The 11,036-nt window shown below is 38.3% G+C and overlaps 1 protein-coding gene across 1 annotated transcript in view; it reads right to left on the minus strand.

Moving 5' to 3' along the window:
• LOC105380334 (G-protein coupled receptor Mth2) overlaps window positions 1-10,046 on the minus strand; it is a 56,605-nt gene extending 46,559 nt beyond the window's left edge. The window contains exon 1 of the mRNA XM_011549859.3: window positions 9,271-10,046. Within this exon, the coding sequence (XP_011548161.3) occupies window positions 9,271-9,801 (531 nt within the window). The 5' untranslated portion in view covers window positions 9,802-10,046. The remainder of the gene's footprint in view (window positions 1-9,270) is intronic.
• Between the last annotated feature and the right edge of the window lie 990 nt (window positions 10,047-11,036).

Below are 11,036 nucleotides of genomic sequence, written 5' to 3' on the forward strand. Positions count from 1 at the left end.
TATCTGTATTTAGTAGCGCAGTTCCCAAAAGGCTGAACCGATTTTCATTTGGTTTTTAATTCAAGTAATCATCAGTAACTGTACTTACTTACCACTTCCTCGTAGGGGAAGGCGTATTGTTGCACTCACTGATGTCATGAATATATATATGTCGCAGGCATCTGGTTTAATCTCCTGTTTGATTGAACCGCTAGCCCGTTCATTGGATGACGCTATTCAATTGTATGACTAGGCCGAACGTTGATTGTACAAGCGTCACAAAACGTCCAACTAGTTAATTTATTTGCAAAAAATAACAATACAAGTGCTTTTTGTGTCAGCTGTTCGCTGTTAGACGCCATATTTGTTTTATTCACCACCTGACTGATTTTAAGTCCGCTAACTAGTTGGACGTTTTGTGACGCTTGTACAATCAACGTTCGGCCTAGTCATACAACTGAGTAGCGTCATCCAATGAACGGGCTAGCGGTTCAATCAAACAAGAGATTAAACCAGATGCCTGCGACATATATACGCTCATCTCCCGTGTTCATGGCAGTTGAACCATTTTGGTCGGATCATGCGGAACCCGCAAGATTATATCTTTATTACTAACTAGCTGTTCCCGCGCGCTTCGCTTCGCCTTAAAAAGTTTTCCCGTGGGAATTCCGGGATAAAAAGTAGCCTTTGTTCTTTCCCAGGGTCAAGACCGTATGTATACCAAATTTCATTCAAATCCGTTCAGTAGTTTTGGCGTGAAAGAGTAACAGACAGACAGACAGACAGACACAGTTACTTTCGCATTTATAATATTAGTTAGGATGAACGCTATTTAGAACTTCGCATTAAGTTGTTACCACACCACAGGCATCTGGTAATACCAACAGTTAGTACACTTGTCAAAATTTATAATGCACATGCAGATCTTCACACCCAAATCATTAAATCGTAAGAGCCTTAAAAAAACACTTGCATTTTGCACCTTGTTCGAAAGAAATAGGAGTCAATATCATGTGTAACATAATCGAAAACCACCGATCTGTCAAAGATTTCTATGTCCATTATCAATTTTGGAGCACTGTACATTTTGAGTCTTACAGCGTACGTATTAAAAGGGTATAAATTTCGGAGAAGCGCTGGATTCTGCCACTGTATTGGATCTTACGTGTATTTTAAAGACATTAAAACCCGTATCTTGTACAGTGCAGAACACCCTAAATTAGTCAGTAGTAGTACAGAATGTACTCTTAAGTCGTATGGGTTAAAGACGATACAAAAGTCAAAGCGTAGTGCCGTCCCACGCTTTTGAGCAGATTGCAGCTTGCAGGACTTCAATGGAAACCGCAAAGCCGGATAATTATTGCCATAAAGTGTATTGCCACTTCACTAAGATAAACCTAAATGAAAATTCCTATATTATATACCGTCGCGTGAAATAAACAAAACGGCTTAATATTTTTTAAACATTTAATTTCAATTTTGACGCAAAATTAACGGTTTTGTTGGTACCTACATAATATTCTAATGCATTTAAATGAACTTCAATATTGCAGACGACGGCGTCATTAATTAGGATAACCTTTTCCGTTTAGAAATAATTTGGTGCTATCTCACTGAAACTTTTTCATTGCTCGTGAGTGTAATAAATATGTTGCTTCGATACTCAAGTACACGCTACATAAGGCTAAACCCCTGTACCTCCTGCAGGTTGACTGGTAGAAAATGCTTTTAGCATTAAGTCCACCTGATTGTACATCATTACTTTTGTATAGTGTGCAAATAAACAATAAATAAATAAACCGTGTGGCCGCGTGTTTGCAGTTCAACTCAGTAGATAAACCTTTAAAATCATTAGTAAAATTAGTTTCTAAAGTACCTATCTGCAAGAAGCTGTATTTAAAATGAACCAGAAGCCGTGGTAATTTTCTTGTTCGACAAAGATTTAAGTTGGGATTAAGTTGTTACGAAACCGTGGGTTCTACACGTCCTAAGCCGTTGCTCACTAATAGCAACGATGATACAGAAAGAAAGTAAAAAAAACATGAATCAATATTATATCAATATATTTAGGGAATATTTCACAATGTCTGGTTAGTGGCTACCTGTGAGATAAAAAACATGTTGTCACTGTCTAAAAAATTATGACAGAGCAGAGAGAGTGACAGCATGTATTTTATATCACAGGTAGCCACTAGCCAGACATTGTGAAACAAGACCTTAGAGTATATAATAGAGTAAAATCGCTTCTCGCGACTGTTTGTACGTAAGTACCTGCGAACGTATGTATCTTTAAAAGTTTTAAAAGTGTAAAAGTGATTTTGAAGCGGTTTTTTTAATAGATAGGTACTTAAGAGTGATTTGAGAGGAAGGTTTTTATGTGTGTGAATTTAACGCCGGTGAATCTGCGGACAAATGCTAGAAGGCCTATTCAATTTTATTAAACAGACACTAACTAAAAAAACATTAATCTTGGAAGCTGGAACTAATATTAAAAAAATCTGGGATTACATTAACAAGTGGTTGGGCAAAGAAAAAAAGTCGGTGGATGAAATAATAGTTAGACATATGGGTAAAAACGATGAAATTAAAACAATTTGTGAAAAGTTTTCAAATACTTTTAGTAATGAGATAGATTCAATAAAACATAAATGTGATAAACAGTTTTTAGACCGGAACAGCTATACAATTTATCAAAACAAATCTATGAGATTCCAAAAAGTTACAACAGCTTCAGTAATTAAAATACTAAATAATTTAAATGTCAACAAATCACCAGGAATAGACAAAATACGATTGTGTGATATTAAACTAATCAAAGAAGAAGTCAGTCCAATTATCGCCCACTTTATTAATTTGTGTATACACAAGCAGCTGTATCCGGATGAACTTAAAGTTTCTATAATAAGACCTTTGTTCAAGGGTGGTAATCACAGCAATCCTGGTGATTACAGGCCTATAGCAGTTTTGCCTACCTTAAACAAAATAGTAGAGAAAGCCATCGTAAACCAAGTATCATCTTATTTAAATATAAATAATATAATCACGGAATATCAGTACGGATTTCAAAAAGGTAAAAACACAACAAAATTATTATCAAAATTTGCAAATGAAATAAACACTTCATTAAATAGTAAAAAACAAGTAGCTGTACTTTTCATTGATTTTAAAAAGGCTTTCGATACACTTGATCATAGCACACTATTAACTGCTCTGGATGAAAGCGGGATACGCGGGTCACTGCAGGGTTGGTTTGCTAATTACCTAAAGAACCGTACTCTAACGGTAAAAATTTCAGACGAATACAGCTCAAGAAAAATGGTTAAATATGGCGTTGCTCAGGGCTCTGTGTCTGGTCCCGTATGTTACATAGTTCACGTGAACAGCATGGTATCTATAATTAAAAAATGCCAGAAGTACATGTTTGCAGACGACACCTGTTTAATGTACGCTGGACATGATCCCGTCATTATTCAGAACAATATGCAGAGTGACCTGAATAATATTATGATGTGGGCACACGATAACGGAATTATTTTAAATAATCAAAAAACTAAAATAATGAACATCTCTTCCAGCTATCGCAAAATAGATATTCAACAAATTGAGTTAAAGGGACACTCGTACGACTGTTTACATCTCGACTTCAAAAACTGCAAATGTTTAACCATCGAAAGCGTAATTAAATATAAATATCTAGGCCTAACAGTAGACAACCGTTTTTGTTGGAAATATCAAATAAACGAGGTAAGTGATAAACTTCGAGTATTGCTAAGTAAATTTAAAAGCCTCAGCTATTGTACCCCCAGATCAATTTTATATATGTTGTACCACGCTTTAGTGGATTCAGTTTTATCGTATGGGATAGAGTGCTTCGGACTTACTTTCAAAACCCAGACTAATAAAATAAAAGATTTACAGATTAGATTTCTGAAGGTAATTGTGGGTCAGAAGACTAAAAAGCAGTATGCAGAAAACTATGAATTATTATTCCAAAAATGCAAAGTTCTTACAGCACGCAAAAAATGTTTTCTTTTATTAACACTCGACGAATTTTGGAATGACGAATATAAAAATAAAATAAAAAGTAACTATAATACGCGTTCAAAAACCCAACGTAAACTTGTAGTGCCAAAAGTAATTAATTTGTATGGTAGACGGACTAAAGACTGGCTAATTCCAAAGTTATTTAACTCAATCCCAGATAAGATTAAAGATATTAAAGGAACAAAAAATATGATAAAAAATAAACTAAAACAATTCTTTCTAAACGATACGGAACTTTCAAATCTATAGATTTTATTAAAATTTATAAATACCAATTATACACCTAAAACAGCGTACCTATACATCTAAATAATAATAAAGAAATACAATAATAAAAACACATTAAAAAATATACCAACTTACAAAAATAATTATACACCTAACTAATAGTAATTATACATGGCACTGCCAGCGCGACGCACACACAATTATTTTTGTGAACTGATTTTATGTCTACCCGCAGATACCGGTGCGGCTTGGCCGCTTTGTACTACTGTTGCGATGTACCATATTTTTATTTATTTTAGCAAGTAACTTTAGTAGTGAATAGATATTAACAGTAAATAGATTAAGATTAAGTAAGTAGTTTATAATGAGAGCATGTCTGCCGATAAACTGTTTTAACAGTTTGGCGGAATATTTGTGTATTTTTCGTGTTTATTATGATAAAATAAAGTTTTAATAAATCAATCAATCAACTGTGGTCTTGGAGCGGTGGTAGCTCAGTCGGGTAAGCGTCCGCTTCTCACGCAAGAGATGCGGGTTCGAATCCCGGCGCTAACATGTACCAATGAGTTCTTTTAACTTAAGTACAATGTATACCATCGCTCTTACGGTGAAGGAAAACATCGTGAGGAAACCTGCATATCTAGATTCAGCACATCTAGATATGTGAACCCAGCAACCCGCAGTGGACCAGCGTGGTGGGAAATGGTCCAAACTTAGGAAGGCAGTTTAGACCTTGGGGATATGCACAAAGGTTCCACTCGAGAGAGCCAGGTGCAGGTACTTACACCCCCACAGAGAATAGAATAGAATAGATGTGGTCTTGTTGTTCGATTCTGAAAACCAAAATGTAGTAAACCTAGTATCCACGAAAACACGATGAAACTTTATTACCCTAAAGAACTTTACTCATAGGATGTTTTGATTACCCTATAAATAAAATTATCTCTTAATAGTACCAATAAATAATTAATAATGCTACTTTTATGTCTTCATTACGAGCGGATTAGTTAATTTTGACGGTTCTTTCATGTGGCCGTTAAACCAATACAATTAAAGTTACCTTTTATTCGCTTTAGCGTCTTTTATCGTTATTTAATCATACGCTCGTTATGTAGAATGATAGCTTTTATTATTGTTATTACGATGAAACAGGGCTGCGTTTCCTTGTAATTATTGTATGGACTAAGTGAGTGCTCTGTGTCAAAAGACCCCCTGTTTCTCATAATTGGTGGGACTTGGCGGAAACTTCATGAGTCATAATCGTAAGCATTTCGGTCACGCGATCGACCAGAGGCGCGAGCATAGGATTCGATACTATTTTCGAATCTACACGAAGGGTCGCTTTTACCAAACGCTTAACGTATTTAAATCAAATTTTAAATACATTTTGTACCAAACTGACAGACGTATGACAGGCTACTAAATACGTTTAGCGTTTGGTGAAATTCCACCGAACATGGAAAAAACAAATGCCACTTTTGGAACTAACAAATTTGCCTTACATTTTGACAGTGACATTTGACGATACGCAACGAAAACGGAGGTTTCGAATACTGTGCTCGGGCAACACGACTAGTTTTACCTTTCGAGAATCGTGAATTCCTATAATTGTGCTGTGTGAGATAAAGAAAATAACGATATTGTAGTTTTAACATTGTTCCGACGCCGGCGGCGGTCGTCGCATGTCGCATATCAAATTACATGCCACAGCTCTATTTGGTAAATTAATTAAAACTGCCAAGGCGTAAAAGCGGAATTCTTGGTGAGCGTAAATTGTATTTTTGTATCGTATTCCGCAATTAAAAATGATTAACCGTGTGGAGCTGTGCCAGTTGACCCGGCCGGGAGATTTCATAATAAACAAACAAAAAGTATAAAACTTAAGAAAATTAAACTCGCCAAATAAAAGGAGGAATAGAAAGAACTGTCGAATTCACTTGAGGCCAAAAATGGTAGCAATGTTTGTTTTTTTGATGTTTTGTTTTGTGGATCTGGAGGAGTAAAATGTTAGTAAATATCTACGGATTGAATAGAAGCTAACTTTACTTTTGCTTTAGTATATCTGATACATCGCTGGACTAGATACTGGTTAGATATCAGCGCATCGAGTATGAAATGGGTTGTGGTTAGACTTGAACGGCGTTGTTCTAGATGTACTTAAGTAAAGCTTGATGAAAGCCCAAGAGACTATCTACGGACGATCGCATCAAAAGCTGATATCTGCTGCATGATTTACAGTTTGTAGACTTCTCTACTAGAGCCATTTGTTAGTCGTATACCTCGAAATCAAAAAATCCTTGTAGCATTTCACCTATTCGCATTTCGCCGCGATATCAAAATTTCTGAATAGATTTTTATTCTTGTAGTATAATTTTTGATCGCTACTGACAATTGTCTGAAATAATCATAGTAGATTTACTTTACTGCCTGCCTTCACTATAGTCGCTTTTCACCTTGATAGATATTTGTTTGTAATGCATTATTAGGTACATATCGCGATATTTCTTTTACACTACAACAATATGCGACCCAAATAAGATGCGACATAAAATACTTACTAGCTATTCAAAATATATGCAGCTTAATAAATAAGCTATTGATAATACATGCTACATAAAAATTTGCTACTGTTGTAAAAATCTGTTAAAAATATATGCTAGTAACAAAATATACTACCGATATTATACGCTACAACAAAAAACGCTATCAAGGTGAAATGCGAATAGGTGAAAAGCTACAAGGATTTTTTGATTTCGAGGTATACGACTAACAAATGACTAGAGCGTATTTACTATTGGCTCATACATAAAGATAACATTTCTCAAGGGATATATCCAATAATTATGGACTTGACAGTTTATAAATTGGGCAACCTAAAAATACCAGCAGATACATAACCTACTTTAACAACGGACAATTCAGTAGGTACCGAAGTGATCGATATTTCTCCAAACTGTTATCAGCGGCCCAACCTCGTCCACGTATCTAATCAAGAACGATTAGCACAACGCACGCTCACTAATAAAGTGTTCTGGCCGTCGGAAATTATTGATTTCGCGACGATTTCAGAGTAATTTCCGGACGAACGCTGGGGGTCACTCTGTGACGAAAAACTAAATTTTGCAGCGCTGCGGCGCGAGCCACGACTCTGGCTCGTTCAACGTGTGGATTCTCTTGTTCGTTAGTTTTCGTCAGTATAGAGAAACCCCCCAGCCGGTGCCAGCGGGCGTGGACATCGGTCGGCTCACGTTCAGGAATTAACTAGGCAGCTATTTCATTTTGTTTAGTTGCCGGCGCAATTGACTGGAAAATTCGAGCGATTTCAAATTCAATGTTTGTGTTTAGGGTAGTTTGTTGAGCTATGAAAGAGGTATGTTTTATGTGCTGGAGCTGTTACGCATGATACATAAGGCGTAGGTAAGTAAATATAGGTATTTGTGATGTAGAATTGTGGAAGTTGTAGTTGCCCGAGCACAGGATTCGAAACCTCCGTTTTCGTTGCGTATTGGTTGCGTATCGTCAAATGTCACTGTCTAAATGTAAGGCAAATTTGTTAATTCCAAAAGTGGCATTTGTTTTTCCATGTTAGGTGGAATTTCACCAAACGCTAAACGTATTTAGTAGCCTGTCATACGTCTGTCAGTTAGTACAAAATGTATTTAAAATTTGATTTAAATACGTTTAGCGTTTGGTAAAAGCGACCCTTCGTGTAGATTCGAAATAGTATCGAATCCTATGCTCGCGCCTCGATGTTACTGAAACTCATTACGAATAAAGCAACTATTTGATAAGAGGAAGGGTCACCTTACTTCGAAATACGTTTCTCCCTAAATCTTCCGCATTTCTTCCAGCCAGAGTAGCCTCCAAGAGTAACGTCTGAATTGGAATTTCAAATACTAAAAAAATATAAGATCTGAACCAGTGTTCGATTTGTTCATTATGAAGAAATTCAGCAAGTACCTATAAAATGCATCAGCAAGTATTAGGTGTATATAAGTACTACTATGTACCTACATAGGTATGTAGGTACCTAAGTGAAGATTTCAGAGGCTTTATTTCCGGTGGCTGGACTGGGCTGCTATCGAGTATCTGATCGCCGGCGACGCGACCAATAGGCGTGGACTTAGCACACGTAGCATCAGATTAAGATTGGATTAAATTGGCATTAGCTACTACCGATGCACTAACGGAAATAAGTGGCTGTCTGCATGAATATTTGAATATTGAATATCTCGATCTGTGTGGTTTCGCATATTTGAAATGAAATGACAGCATTGACCAAGTCGTCTTGGGCCCCAAATTAGTTATAAGTAAGTAGGTAGGTACATGACTGTGTAAGAATAGCAGATGTTGCCTATTATGGTGCCTCATAAAACCTTCTGAATTAGGTGTACAGCTTCATTTTCACGTAAAGACGTGTTGTGTGAGAGCTTATTTACCGTATAAAATATTTACCTTATTGAAGCGTTTTACCTATTATGAAATAAAGTAAATAAGTAAGTACGTTTGAATTAACCTAAATAGATTACCAGGTACTTAGGTATCTACTCGTGATTATAAAAATCACGGACGATGATACTGATATACTTAAGCATAAACGCATCAAAAATAACAAAATAAACCTACATCACAATCAGACTTTTCAGTAACGAGTAACGACGAACCAACACTTAGCAATGCTCGTATGAAAAATTTCTTTCAGGCGTAAACATCGATGAGTCAACGCTCCTATCTCGCGATAATAAGAATCTCCCCTCGAGCAATATTTACACTTCATTTCGACGAGGTCCGAGCGAGGTTATCAGCACGCGGGCGCCGTGAAAAAAATATGTTAAGACAATGAAGGCATTCACTTTTATCAAACGCATCGTCGCCCCGGGGCGGCTGAAAGGGACCCCTGAATAGACCCCGCAGGCTCCGCCGCAGGCTATCAGCTGTGAATGGCTATTAACCACCTCGAGGCGGCGATAACGTTGAAAGGGGGGTATTATGCAGCTAGTGTTTGCACCGGCTTATTACCTCCTGTCGCAGCGTCAGCGGCGCGGGCACCTCCTGGGTCTCATTCACTGGGGCACGCTCACTCACTGCACTAGGGGGATCTTCCTCGTACTCGGCCACGTTGAGCGGCCGGTCTCCGTCGTGGAAGCGCCAGCGCGCGGGCCCGCTGCCCCGGGCGCGGCGCCGCTTGTGCCGCACTCGGTGGCGGGTGAACCGGCCTCCAAACTCCTCCTCAACCATGGCCTGGTATAAAGACTCCAGCTGCACGCGAGACTTCCTGGACACTGGCCTCCTAGTCGGTTCCGCGTCATTCTTGGAGTCGACTTTGGTGAGGCCCTCCTCGTCCCAGAGCTGTATGCGGAGGATGTTGTCGTGGGAGGCGAGGTGTGCGCTGGCGAGGGCGAGCGCGATCGCGAGAAGCAGCGGCGCGCGGGCGGACACGTGCATCTCGCTCGGCGGCCGCGCGGGTACTGCCGGCTGCGGCGGCGGCGGCGGCTGATACGGCGATTTTCCCGCGCTTTTCCGATAACGCGTCCCGCACGCATTCGACATCAACGCGCTCGCTGCCTCCCATGTGATAACATCGCGTAATATTATGTTCGTACACGCCGCTTATCGCCCAATTTATATCGATAACGACGGCCATTACTACTGGTTCTATTCTATGTAACACAATGCGATAGAAGGAGAGGAGGCTTTGATTTCAGGGTTTTTTAAGAGATACGCCGATGCCGATGACCAACAATGCAAGTCATGCAAGCACATAAGCTCATTCATTACACTGATTTCTCGAAATCACGAGTTGGCATTGGCAAGGCAAGCGGGGCAAACTTTTTAAGTTATCATAATAATAATATGTTAATAATTATTATTATTTTAATTTTTTCTATACAGTACCTAATTATACTCACACCAAATAATTATCCGCATCGGTGGCGACCCGTACCCAGTGGAGCCTACTTAAACTAAGATTTATTGATAAGTAGTTGTAAACTACACTCCCGGTAGGGCATGCAATACCGCAATACCGGTATTGCGTAATACCGGGATCCCGGACAAAATCCACGCTTTTTTCAATACCGGTATTGAAAGTGAATACCGGTATTGAAGTAATACCGGAATCTGTCATTTTTTAGGCTATAAATCAAGCGATTAAGATATAGTTAGCCTTGTGCTCCTATATACTATGAAAGTGCACTTGTTTTCAGCCGTTACATGCGGTTTTTGGCCTTTGGAAACCTACTTGTAGTACATGCGTTTAAAAATTTTAACTCTAATACTCAATTCTCGTAAAAAATATTACATAATACAGAATTTGATTGCTTTTTCTTGTTGTATTTTGTCCTATACGACCTTTAAACAAAATATATGCCATTTATAACAAGGATGTCTAATACCGGTATTAATACCGGGATCCCGGTATTGAGTTCTAATACCGGAACCCAATACCGGTATTGAAAATATTACCGGTATTGCATGCCCTAACTCCCGGGCAATGAAAAGGTTCCACCGTGAAAAACAACAAATTAAATTACTCCTAAACGGAAAAGGCTACCTAAATTACAACTTCTGCAACATTGAAGTACATAAGTACATTTAATAGATCATCAGGATATAAAAATCATCCCTGCTGAAAATCAGCGCTGCAGGTACATTATGTACTTGCAGCAATTGCTGAGCTCGGGGCCTTTTTGGCGCTGCGCTGATGCACCATCTACACAGGCTCTAGGCTGGCCAATATTTTAGTTATTTTTTTTTTTAGGAATTTAGTTTAGTTTTTATTTTTA

Source organism: Plutella xylostella, chromosome 8 (genome assembly GCF_932276165.1).
Source record: "Plutella xylostella chromosome 8, ilPluXylo3.1, whole genome shotgun sequence".
Lineage (NCBI taxonomy): Eukaryota > Metazoa > Arthropoda > Insecta > Lepidoptera > Plutellidae > Plutella > Plutella xylostella.